Source organism: Equus asinus, chromosome 6 (genome assembly GCF_041296235.1).
Source record: "Equus asinus isolate D_3611 breed Donkey chromosome 6, EquAss-T2T_v2, whole genome shotgun sequence".
NCBI lineage: Eukaryota > Metazoa > Chordata > Mammalia > Perissodactyla > Equidae > Equus > Equus asinus.
In genome coordinates this window covers 34,221,652-34,235,185 of record NC_091795.1, presented here as the reverse complement: position 1 = coordinate 34,235,185, position 13,534 = coordinate 34,221,652, and the positions used below count along the sequence as shown (strand labels likewise).

Below are 13,534 nucleotides of genomic sequence, written 5' to 3'. Positions count from 1 at the left end.
TACTTGCATGAGTCACCTCACTCACCTCCCCCTAATCCTGGCCCTGTTGGATCCTGTCTTTATTTAAAATTTTGATATTTGTTCAACATGGATTTTTTGCATTAATTTTGAGGGGGTTTTTTGTTGTTTTTTGGGGGGGTTTCTTTTGAGGAAGTTTAGCCCTGAGCTAACTGCTGCCAATCCTCCTCTTTTTGCTGAGGAAGACTGGCCCTGGGCTAACATCCATGCCCATCTTCCTCTACTTTATACGTGGGACACGTACCACAGTATGGCTTTTGCCAAGCAGTGCCGTGTCCGCACCCGGGATCTGAACTGGCGAACCCCGGGCATGCGCACTTAACCACTGCACCACCAGGCCAGCCCTATGAGTTTTTAAATATTGCATTAAAATATCATTTATCTTGATTATTGAGTTCTTTGGTTCCCCTTAAATTTTATACCTCAAGTGAGTACTTCACTTCCTTACCTAGTACCAGACCTGCTCTGATCTTCCTTTACTCATTTGTAAAATGGTACACCATTTGTAAAATGATACACCACTGGCAGGATGAAATGAGCCCAGTGTCTGACACATAGTATTTATTTAGTAATTATTTTGTATACCCACACTGTCTTGAATTTTTTTCTTATATTAAAAAGCTCAGTAATTTAGTCTCCTTCTCTCAGAGTCACATTTTATCTCATAATTGTTAATTTTCAAAGTAAGTTTTTATTACTCTCATAAATGGAAAGGGCTTAGGAAATCTGCAGTTCTCAGAACGATCATGGTTCAGAGCTCCACAAAAGTGCCCCATACATTGATGGCACACATCCTATTGGCAAGGAGAAAACCAAGGAAACAAGAAACAGCTCTGGCTTCTACCCTTGTAGCACGCCTGAATGTGGAGAGTTGGGGCACTGAAGTCCCACTGGCTGTGTAACCAGCTTCCGTCGAAGGATAAACCAGCACATTGTTCTTCTCCATATACATTTGTTTTCCTGGAGCTATTTTTACGCTGATATTTCACAGTTGTAAATGTTAGTCACTCTGTTTTAAGCTCTTTCTACTTAAAAATTTAGTGTATACATCTGAAAGGGTCAGCATATGCATTTAGGGAGTGAAAAGGATGATGGGGAGTTGTAGGGTTTTAGATGATTAGAAATATACACACATATGTCCTGTTTTGGGATTTTTCATGAAAACCCTATAGAATTATACATCAGACATTTGTTCAGAAAAAACGATAAATTAAGCAAGCTGCAGAAAAGAGTCACTGCTTTAAATCTAGATGTGATGTATATGCATCAACTTCATGTGTCCTGGATTTTGTCATTGGAAGAGAACATTTGGAAATTTCTTGGATAGCAATTCTATGGATCCCAAAATACATTATCCCGTTAGACACAATTTATAACCTGGGATCTCATTTCATGACATACACAAATTACTGCAGAAACCTATGGAATTTTATGGAGACTGAGTATGGAACAAGAATTGGCCTGCCGCTAGGCCCACAAATAAGTAAATCTGTAGGGTGTTTGACTAAAGTTTAGATATTTTAATAGACTTGACAGAGCTCTTGAAAACAGGTTTCTCTTAAAGGGAAGATAATACCATCCATAAACCTATAGAGATATTTTTATCCATGGGAATCTTGTTTTAAGAAAATATTGGAGATTCCGTTTTGTTGGTTTTAATTGTTTAACTACAGCCGTCAAAAAAAAAAAATAGAAAAAAAAGGAAAAAGAAAGAAACTAGTGAAAATTCCAAGTGAATAATTTATTTGAAAAAGTGTTTTGTGTTTTTTTTTCCCTTTATCTCTGCCTGTTACAGTCATAAGGGAAATTTTCCTCATGACCTCAAGCTGTGGGTTCCTTATTATCGTGTTTAACATTCCACTGCATGACAGAATGGAGATTACAAACACTATATTTTCGAGTAAAGCATCTCTTTTGATTTTGATACAGAAGTTACAATATGGCCTATGATATATTGGTATGAAATTCTGAATTCTGATGATTTAGCTTAAATTTCTTTTCTAATTTAGTTTTTATCATCTCGATCATCTTTTATTCAGAAGTGTGCTTACATAACAGAGAAGTGCAAAGCATTTGTATTTGAAGGCAAAAACAAAACATCCTTGTTGTGTTTGCTTAATCATTCAGTGTCTGGAGAAGGGAAGAAAACAGATTTGCAGAGTTGAATATGGACATATGTGTAACCATCAAAATGTATTGATTTTCATCAGTTTTAATTTTTATTTCAGAGAAAACAAACTTTAGAGACCAGATCATATTTGCTGTGTATTGAAAATAATCTTTTTGTAAAATTGGTTGGACTCTACAACTCAAATGTGTTTCTGAATTTTTTTTAACCTATAATGTCACTAATGTTAAATTTTCTAAATCAGAAATTATTTCTCTTTTCTTGATAGACTGGAAGGAAAGAAAAAGGAGATCCTCTAAACATTGCAATTGATAAGATGACCAAGAAAACAAGAGATCTAAGGAGACAGGTACTGTTTTTTGTTTTTATTTTAAGTGCATGGTACTTAGTGGTGGTTTCCAAGAATGCCGTTTTTCAGGGTGTCTTCTCAGAGCTCACGCTCAGGTTGCTATTCTTTATAACATCTGCATATACACAGAAACATTCCATCAACAAGGTAGAGTCTACTGAGGAGACAGCTATGACAGCAGCAAGAGGCGTGATGATGAAAACAGCCTCTTAGGGGCCAGCCTGCTCACAGCCCAGACACAGTCTTTGCAGGTAGAGACTTGATGAATTCACTACTTTCTACTTCTGTTTTTCAGATTTCCAGATGCAGGTATGCAAAGAGTTGTCTCTGATTTCTGTTGGTCCTTACTTATCAAATTTCCAAAAGATTCAATGAATAAACAAGAATGCTAATGGTTAATGAGAAATACAACCCTGATGGGCCAATTAAGGTCTCTGACCCAGTGTATTTAATTCGGAGTCGTAATCCAGGAGAAAGTTTGCTTATCAGATGATTGTTTGGGAAGCAGTGAATCAAACGGAGGAAAGGTAGTTGGATGATTGAATGGCTAATGGCATCGTTAGTCTGATGGGCCCATTTGGTGGGGGAGGGGAATCTCTGGTCAGTGCCTTTTTTCATCTTGAAAGTGCTACATGAACACCGGTAACCCTATTGTCTTGTAACCTTTATTTTATATGTTTCCATGGTGAGCTCCACTTTTTCTTTGGTGGTGTTCTTTCTCTAGAAGAGTTATACCATCTTTAAGTTACAACAGAATCCCTTCTTGATTACTGCCTGAGAGGCGATCCTGTCTTCCACTGGTAGCTTTTGCATATATCCATCTCATTCCTCAAGTATTGATTATGTCAGTCCGAACCAATTACCTGCCTGGGGCAACACCAGCTTTACTTTCTGCAGCTGGAAAAACTGGACCGGAATGGTTGGATCTGGCACTCGCTCCTATAGCATGTCAAGTACAGATAAGGTTAGTAATCTGCCTGGGCAAGAATGGCCAAGGAGCATCTCAGAAATGGTTTGAATGAGAAGAAGACACCACTTCTGATTACTGCTGGGGAGCTTCTAGGCTTTCTTCAGGATATCACTAGATGTGTAGACACACTTGAGCTAATGTTCTCCAGAAGATATCACAATTAGTTCTGGAATATGAAGACTCTAGTTTGACTGCCCAGCTAACAAGCCCTCTTGGGGAAAGTGTTTTCTTTTTATTTTACCTCGAAATAAGGGAGAATAAAGTATTTTCCTCTTTGGCATTAGTAAGTAATACCAAATAGATATATGGCCTGGTCAGCTTCTCCTTGCCCTCTTAGACCATGTCTCCATACAAAGCCCCAGTCTGATGTGAAATGATAGAGGTAGTAGGAATTGGGTCTAGGGTTGATGGTAAACACTGAATCAGGTCTCTAGAGCCCAAAGTTTTACTTCTAGCTCTGCCACTGACCTGCCTGTGAGACTGTGGATCCTTTATCTCTTGGTCTCCTTTTCTCATCTAGGAAAGTAGGGAGCCAAACTAGATCTGTAAGCTATCTTTGAGCTGTATAAGACTGGATAAATCAATCCTCATTCATTTCCTATGCCGGAGGTCCTAAGGCCTGATAGTCACAGATTTTAAAAGGAGTGGGACTTGCCTTTGGCTAGATTGTCAACCAGACAGAATTCATGAACTGAGTCTTCTCACCTCCCCAGTCTCTTGGTTTGAGTAGGGACCATTCTTTTACATTCAGGAGCCAACCCCCTCAGTTCTCTGCATTTATGGACCTATCATAGCACGTTTTTGTCTTGTCAAAGGAATGGATAAAGTACTTTTTGCTCTGGTGTTACAATTCTCAGAAAAGAGTTGACTGTTTTTAGCTGGGAACAATGGTGAAATTTGAAGGTGGGATTTATGGTGGAATTTTAAATGCTTTGGTGACAAGCTCCTTGGAGAGCTTCTTTTGGGAGGGCAGTGGAAGGAGTATGTCATCCCTTGAAATCATTCCATGCATAAGATATTTTTTTTCTGCTCACCTTTCCCAAAGATTCAGGAAAATAAAGGTAAAAAGAGAATTGTTTCACGATACTAAGATCTAACGGTTATGGCATAATTTTACACCACATCTCTGAATTTGGTTCAAACATCTCTCTCTTCCCCAATCTGCCTTTCCAGAACTAAGATGGTCCCCATCTGTCAGTTCCATCCCTACTCATATGTTGGGATATTTTTGTCTTTCTTCCCATCTCTTCTTTTTCTCCATGTACACCTGTAGTGGTACAAAAGCTTCTCTGATCTTAACAGAAACTACTTAGCACTTATGCAGATGGAACATTCAATGACTCTGATTAGTTTGGCTCAGGTAGGTCTTCAGCTTAGAGCTGGGTAGCTAGTTAATTGGATTAATAAGGTTTTAGGTAAGTCTCTGATATCAGCTATGTAGTGTGGCCCAGTGAATGCTAGTGGTTCAAATGATTATTTCTCTATTGCTGAAAGACTTTCTGTTCTTTAAGTTACAGACAAGCCTTTGTTAGAAGAGATTCTAAATGAGAACCCTCAGTTATCCATGTCCACTTCTCTGTACACATATATTTCTTTATAGAATATTTAGAATATTTAGAGCAATCAGATCACATAGGGAAGAAAAGTTGAAATCAAAGAATAATATTTCTAGTGACTTTGTAAGTTCCTACTCTTTCAGTGTCTTGCCTCTTCTTCACAGCCTTAAGTTTGGGCAATGTCCTTCAGAAGGGTAACCTTGGAGTCTTGCAAAGTTCTATTCACCAAATTAAAAAGAAATAAAGTCAATCATGATCATTATCTTGGACTTCCCTAATGAAAGAAAGTGGACTTAAACTTTTGTAGACACTTGAAAAAAATCAAGAGTAATTGAACAAAAAGGATTTCTGTTAAGCAGAATTTTCAGGTAAGGAGAACCCCTTTCTTCAGGTAGTATATCCCAAGAAACCGGGGAGTCACAAGTTGTGAAAAAGGCCACAGGACCCCAAAGCTGTTATTTAAAACTGATTGTCATGGCACCGTCTTACCAATTAAACTCGTGAGAGTGGGCAGTGGTAGAGCAGAACCCTCTTAAGAGTATTTTGTTTGGAATTAAAAATGGATTGAGGGGAATATAACTACCAGCTTTAAGCATGATGTTTTAATTTTAGAGCTGTAGGCACAGTATGCCCCATGTCTGAGCTACTGTCACTGCTGTGATTGTGGAATCAGACCATTAAAAAAAGAAAAGCTTTGGCTGACTCCCTGCCTGGGTGCCTAGTAGCCCACGTGGTCTGTCCATCCCTTGGAGAAGACCCAGTCGGTGTCTACCAGCTGCTCCTAGATGTCCTCCTTCTCCTGTGAACTATTCTAGGCATGGTCTCTTAATTTTCCCTAAACTTACAGGGATGCTGGTTTATCCTGGTTATTATTTTGGTCCTTTTATTAGTTTGTTTTTCTAAGTTAATATTCAAATCAGGCCCCAAATGTTTCCCTATGAGAAGATAATAAATAGTAATAATAACACGTTGGGCTGTTGCTAAATTTAGCAACTCTCTCATTCCCCAAACCAATCAAGGGCCTAATTCTTATCCCTTCACCCTTAATAGCCATCACAACAATTCCAGCAATGAGATTCAGTGAGTGTCAACTTGACAAAAGTGTCGATTTTGCTATTGCCATCAAAACATTTTCAACAGACAACAAAAACCATGTATAGAATGCTTTCACATTGGGATGAGTACTTAATAGAATGGATTATATGACAAAGGATTAAAAACAAACTAGCAAAGCATGTCACATAATGGTTGATTTATCAAGATCCTGCCTCCAGATAGGGCTACAGAAAAATCTTCGAAGATTAGTAAGAAATAATTATAGCTGATGAATTTCCTCAAATGTCTCCTTAGTGACCCAATTCCTTATATAAGAACTATGGCTAAAGGTGGGCCATCATCAACAAGAGCTTGTAAAATAACTATCCACAAAATGTAGAATAAACTAAAGCTGCCATGTATTGTGTCCTTACAATGTGCCAGGCACTGTTCTAAGTTCTCTCCATGAATGGAGTACATTTCCTCCCACCAGCTCTGTGAGATAGAACAGATTGTCACCATGCCCATTTTACAGATGAGGACATGAAGCAAGGTAATGTACCCATGGGCACACAAAGTGTGGATGCTTGGAGCTTCCAGCCTATCAATCAGTCTAGCTTGCAGGGTCTTTTGCTCAGAACCCTTCCCTGTCCTGCCTCTCCACAGAACCAGCATATGCACTTGGGTTGCCCATACACTAATCCACTCTGGGGGATGCAGTTGAGGAAGAAGAAGGGTTCACATAAATATATAGAGGTGCTTTGTGCTTTTCAACAACACCTTTGCCTTTACTGCTTTAGGGTTTGGGATGGCTGACATATACATATTGCAGACAGAAAAAAATCTATGGTGAATGTAAAAATATGGTTCTTGTTTGTGATATGATGTGATCTCTCAGGTCTCCAGCTGTTATGGTTCATTGGATCCTTTTTTTAAAAAGTGCTGTTATGTTTAGGTAGCTGTCTTCCCAAATCGTGAATTACAGACTTTCCAAAACATTTGCGGAGAAAAGGAATTTTAAGGCATCCAATTCTTTTTCTCATATCTGCTCATGATGGGGCCAATTATTTTTAGATTCATTGTAAGAAAAGATTTTAAAATCATTTATTTTCAGACTTGAATCTGCTTTTCCTCATAAGGACACAAAGCTATCTATATGGGTACAATAAAATGATAAAATAAAATATATTGATTTCCTCCAAATATTAAGGTTTGTGTTCTTCACACTGAAAATGTATGTCAAAACTAATAATCCCTATAATTTGTTCCCTAGGTCAGATTTCTGTGACATAAAAGTATGGAATCCATAAAATGATTATACAGCAATTGGGATTTGAAATACACAACATAAGCAGCTCAGGGATGGCTGAACATAAATGGCATCAGAAACATCAAAGAATCAAAAAGGCCAGGAGGAAAAGGGTAGAGATAGGAGAGGTCTCAAGAATACTGTGAAAGACCATCCTTTGGACATGCTTATTGATCATGGATTATATATTCAAGCCACCTTAGGAAAATCCTGATACAATAGCCCTGAATGTCAGACCTCCGCGTACTTGTTTATCTTCTGGAAAACACTCATTAGGTTAAGTTCAAAGTACATCATTTCATCAGTTGGAAGTACTTCTTAAAATTTCACTATAGGCAAGTTCTTTCCTTATGAAGACACTGTAGAAGTCATGAAGTGGTTTAATCTATTCCTGTGAGCCAACATTTGATTGATTGTTCACACATTAACACAGGCTTGTGGAGGACACCAGGCTTGACCTCTCTCTCACCAGCAAGTCTAGATCACAGTAACAATCCAGTAGCTTGATCAACATTGATTAAGCAAATAACACACTGTAGTGAGCAGAGGGATCTAAAACATATGTGTGAATAGGAAAACATTCAATTAAATAGAAACTTCAGCTACTGATTTCTTCTCTTCTGCTAGTTTCTCCAGGCCCTGGAAGTCGAGGAAAAGTGGGAAGAGGAAGGGAAAATAGCAATGACTGAATCCCAAAACACGTTCAAGAGAACATCTGCATTTTGTTTGTTCTCCTGTTCCAGGCAATGAGAATGCCATTAAGAATCTTGATCCTGACCCTGGAAGATCCACTATAGGATTATAGAAAAATTCTATCGTATTTTCCAGGATGAAATTCTTAAGTAGGAAAATTTGGAAGATTTTTGATGATGATGATGTAAACAACAAGAATTTTTTTAGAATGCCCTTTCAGCTTACCAGGACACTCATTTCAGAACACCCGTCTCGGTTAAGTGAGGTTGGCCTATATTTGTTGTTGGAGGCTATGTGTAGGCTGGGATTTCTTATGCCAAATTGTCACCGGAAGGGAGATAATTTTAAAGTGTGTTATGCAGAGTTTGCCACTATGGCCTGAATTGAGGTGTTTCTAGAGCTGATGATAGAAGCTGGTTGCCTTGATTCTGACTGAATGTGCTCAGTGGATTATTGCAGCCAGCTTATGGCCAAATATATCTGTTCCATTTGACCCCTACCTGCTGAGGTTACCTTTTATTACCTGAAAAGTCTCTCGCATCAGTTTTCCCAGGGGAAATTTCCATCAGGACAGCTGATATTTCTTGATCTCCCCATTTCCCTAGGAGGCTGGATAGATCTGAAATTTAGAAAGTGAGCCATCTTCCTGTGAAGTGAGCAGAGCCTCTCTTGCTGTCGCCACCAGCCCTGGTGGAAGCCTGTTTGCTCTAGGATCTCATCACTTTGCGCCTTCCTGGCTCCCAGGGATGTCACTGATGATGGCTGAGGGAATTCAACATTGCTCTTTGCTTGAGCAGAAAATTATGAAGAAGATGGTGTTGGTTTTAATATCCATCTATTTATTTTATATGCCCTTGATCAAACTTTGTCCTCCTTGACTGAATGAAATTTCCAGGGTACCTAACACCAAACCCTCACCCTACCCCCACAGTACACTACTGTGTGCTTCCTACTGTGGTAAGCTTTTCAAAAGGGTTACAGCCCTATGCAATTCCTCTCATGATCATTCCTTAAATCCCCGACAGGCATTTAGTCCAGTCAATTCCACCTCCTAGATATATATCGAGTCCATTCTTTCCTTTCCACTCCCATTGGCACTGCTTAATCACTTTTCACAAAAATGATGGTCATAGCCTCATAACCAGTCCCCTTAACCCTGGCCTCCCTGTCTCCACCTCACTGAAGATCCAGCAGTCTATTAAGCCAGTTTCACACATCCTTGTATCTTTGCATTTGCTGTAGCTTCTGCCTGGATTGCCCTCTCTCCCTCTTTTTTTTTTTTTTGCTTCCAGGAAACTTCACAATTTTTCCTGAAAGGCTTAGCTTAAGTGTCACCTTATCATCACAACTTTATCCAATTGTATAAACAGGGTTTATCCAGTAGGCTACTGGGGCATTCTAAAATACCTTTATCATGGGATTTTTTGCAGTAGATTTAAGTTGTAAGTGTTTTTGCCTATACCCATGTCTTATGATTCTTTGTTTCTTCAGGGCATATCCTAGTACCCTAAATGAAGTAAGCCAGCATCATACACGTGTTGAAAGAATGAAGAATCCCCTGTATGCAGCCATCCTACCCAAGAAATATCCCAATTAGCAACTCCCCTCCATTATGAACTCTCATATCTCTAGTTCCATTGTTTTAAGAACTAGATTTGTTAACTTAAAAAGTCTATTTAGGGGCTGGCCCTGTGGCATAGTGGTTAAGTTCGTGTGCTTTGCTTCGGTGGCCCAAGGTTTGCAGGTTCAGATCCTGGGCGTGGACCTATGCAACGCCCATCACATCATGCTGTGGCACCATTCCATGTACAAAGTAGAGGAAGATTGCTGCAGATGTTAGCTCAGCAACAATCTTCCTCAAGCAAACAGAGGAAGCTTGGCAACAGATGTTAGCTCAGGGCCTGTTTTCCTCACCAAAAATAGAGTCCATTTATACTGTGATAATAATGGCTATTTCCATTTTAAGAGACAGCATCTATGCCTTAACCTAGAGGTTTTCTGTTGCTGGGTTGGCTTTAGAAAAGTTAGGTCAGGGACTGGCCCAGTGGCATAGTGGTTATGTGCCCCATTTTGGCAGCCTGGGGTTCACAGGTTTGGATCCCAGGCACGGACCTGGCACCACTTGTCAAGCCACGCTCAGGTGATGTCCCACATAAAATAGAGGAAGATTGGCATAGATATTAGCTCAGTGACAATCTTCCTCAGGCAAAAACGGGAAGATTGGCCATGGATGTTAGCCCATGGCCAATCTTCCTCACAAAAGAAAGAAAGAAAGAAAGAAAGAAAAAGAATAGCTCAAGAACCTGCTGAAATGTAGGTATATAGCCCTGCCTTGGGAGATTCTGACTTCCTGTACACGTGGTGGCACCTTAAACTCTGTATCATAGTAAGCTTTCCAGATAATTTGTGATGTTCTACCAGGTTTGAATTCCACTGCCTTTGTTTCTGATAGTGGGAATTTTCAGACCTCATCGCAGTCCATTGGGAGATGTATTTGAGGATGCGTGAAGCCCTCCAGCTCCTCTCCAATCCATTTGGCCTCTACTAGACCTCGCCAGTTCGTAGATACAATACCTCTTTCCAGAGACGGAGAGTCCATGCCTGAGCCCCTTCTCCCCATGGACCAAGCTTAGAAATGGATCGTCTGATTGTTCTCTGTGCTGTGTTGAAGAGCTTGGCAAGATCTGTGCTTTCTGGGGCAGGGCCAAGAGGAGGGTGAGGTGAGCCAGGCACTAGCCTTAGGCATGAGATTTTAGGGAGCACCAAAAAACCCAGTAATCAAGATAAAGAGTATTTTTATGCAGTATTTTATAAAATTGAAATTAATACAAAAAATCCATGATGAGTAAATTATCAACATTGTAAATAAGGACAGGATCAGTTACAGGGCTGTGCTGAGGCACACTGAAGCCTGAAGCAAAAGAAAAAAAACCCTAGCAATCATGATCCTGTCTTTATTTACAGTGTTGCTATTTTGTTTATGATGGGTAAATCTTGCCTTAGTTTTGGCTCTGCTGCAGAGCATCTATCTCTTAAAGTCTTTACTGCACCTGCTGTATGAGAAAGTTCCCCCCAAAAGTCTCAATGTCAGGTGGTTTTCTTTATTTCCCCTACATTAGTGGCAAAAGGGCTGGCTTTTAAATTTTATGAGATGACACCTTGGACTCCAGAGTTGAAGACCTGTTTGAATTGTGGTGTCTTTTAAAAGGTTGTCTTGCTCCAAATGCATTTCTTCTCAATGTTTATCACAGTGACACGGGCTTTTTATGGCACTCTGAAGTGCTTCAGAGAAAATGGAGAGCATTTTAATACTGCTGATTTACTCTTTCAGGTCTACAGTAATTTCCTTACTGCCTAATTATAAGGCTCAGTTTAATTTACTCTACACATAATGTTTACTGATGCACATATGGTGCCACATTTCAGGAAACTGTACCCAGAACAGGTATTTTTGTCAGGCTGGAGCATGGAAATTTTTCTTCACATACAGAAAAAAAATCCTAAGAAATTTAATTGCCTTGGCAAAGAAATGTCCCCCAATAAGGGAGAAAAAATCACATGTATCTTTAATCGAAGAAGAAGGATACAATCTCTTTAAATGCTTATTTTAAAATCTGAATGATGATTGTGTGGTTACATGTGTATGAAGATTTCATTTACCTCCCAAATCAGGGGAGGGGGTAGGAGTTGGGGAAAAGGAGAGATAAGAAAGAAAAGCAGTAATATGTTAGGGGCTTATTTCTCACCTATCTTTGAAAAGGGAGATATGGATTCAGAAGTCATGGGTTCATAAACTCTTAGAGGTGGAAGGGACCACTAAGGTCTTTCACAAGGGCAAAAGTTTGTTTTCAGCATCCTTAAGACTCTCTTTGTCAGTCTCTGCTAGAGAGATGGAAGCTCATCCCTTCACCCAGCAGCTGGTACCATTACTGGCAATTTTAGTAGTTAGAAAATTGAGTTAAGATTAGTGATTTTGTAATTATCAACCACTGATGTTGATTATGTTGTGTAAAACTAATGTTTTTTTCTGCTTTACGCAAGTTTAAGATCCAAATAAAACCTTTCTTAAACAACTCTATTTAGAGTTCCAGGGACCTACAGATAATGACTATTATTAAGGCATATGAACTCATGGCTTCACTGTCAATTGGCTTGCCTTTCCATAGCCTGAGTGCTAAGAGGAGTTAGGCCGAGGAACTGAGCAGCTGATGCTATCTCATCATTGAGACAGTTGAAATAACCAACTCTCTTGATCATCTGATCCATTTCTGCCATTTGTACCTGGTTATGCATGAAGGTCAAGAAAGCAAAGCTACCCACTGAAACTGTTTAACATTTGTTTATTGTCCATTCTTTCCTCAGCACTTTATCTACTATCCCTACAACATTCTGAAGAAGAGTGTTACTACCAAGAAAAATGTATATATATATATATTCTTTTTACAGAGTAGAATGTTGAAGTTCTGACATTAAAGTTTTTACTGATATACAGCTTATAAGTTAGAGAACCCAGTTGGCTGACTCTGAAGCCTGTCCTTTTAATGACTATAGTTGTTAAAGCTGATATACTTTTGTCTTAGTTTATAGCTTTTATTAAAATTCCCTTAATGGGAAAAGTATAAGATAAATATCAATTAATAATGGGTCTAGAGATTCTCAATAAAATTCACAATAATAGGCTTCCTGTTATATAATCACTAATTTTTTCCTCCTTAAACCATCCCTATCGATGTCCAGTCCCATGCAAGACACTGAATCACAAATGAGATTTTGATAATTATTTTTCTAATTAATAGGGGAAAAAAGTAAAGGACTTTTAAGTTAACTGAGGGGGTATCTGATTAAATGCAGATCATGAGACTAGCAGTCCTGCCTGGTATATCCAGTGAGAAACAGTTGAACGGATGGTGCCCGAGTGTTCCAGGATTAAAGAAGAACAATTTGTGTTCTTTGGTGATAAGAGGGGATTTTCCATCCGATCCAACCATAAGTGCTTGTTAGATGTTTGGGCGAATAACCAGTTCCAGCTCCTCCTCTCTCATTCCACAGTTTCTTAGTTTTTCATGAGTGTATCAATCCTGTTAACTGTTAAGGGCAGGACTTCTATATTTTCGTTTGATTCTCTCAATTTCAGTGAGGATCAAGCTGCCTTAAATAGCTGCAGTTTAAGGTGCAGACGTGTAAAGGGGGTGACCGTAAAGTTGAAAAGCACCTTTGGGTAAGACCAGCTGGGAGGTCTGGGCTGTTGAGCATGGGGGAGGGAGGGCATGGAGTTACAGCAGCAGGAAGAAGTCAGCACTAATGAAGCTTGCCTGGCCCAGCAGGTTTCCCTCAGCCCCTCCTTTGAAATCCACAGGCTTAGATCAATGTGGCCCTGAGGCTATATCCATAGACACCATAATAACGGGTTGAAAGCAGATCACTTGTGGCTGATCAACTAGTCATTGTGTGTGTATATTACCATAGCAACCAGCTT

General features: G+C 39.4%; 1 protein-coding gene across 6 annotated transcripts in view; it reads left to right on the top strand.

The window, feature by feature from the left end:
- CTNNA2 (catenin alpha 2) overlaps positions 1-13,534 on the top strand; it is a 1,089,024-nt gene that overhangs the window by 841,986 nt on the left and 233,504 nt on the right. For all 6 annotated transcript variants that reach the window (XM_044772747.2, XM_070511884.1, XM_044772741.2 and 3 more), the window contains one exon: positions 2,415-2,495. In XM_044772747.2, coding sequence (XP_044628682.1) covers positions 2,415-2,495 — 81 coding nt within the window. The remainder of the gene's footprint in view (positions 1-2,414; positions 2,496-13,534) is intronic.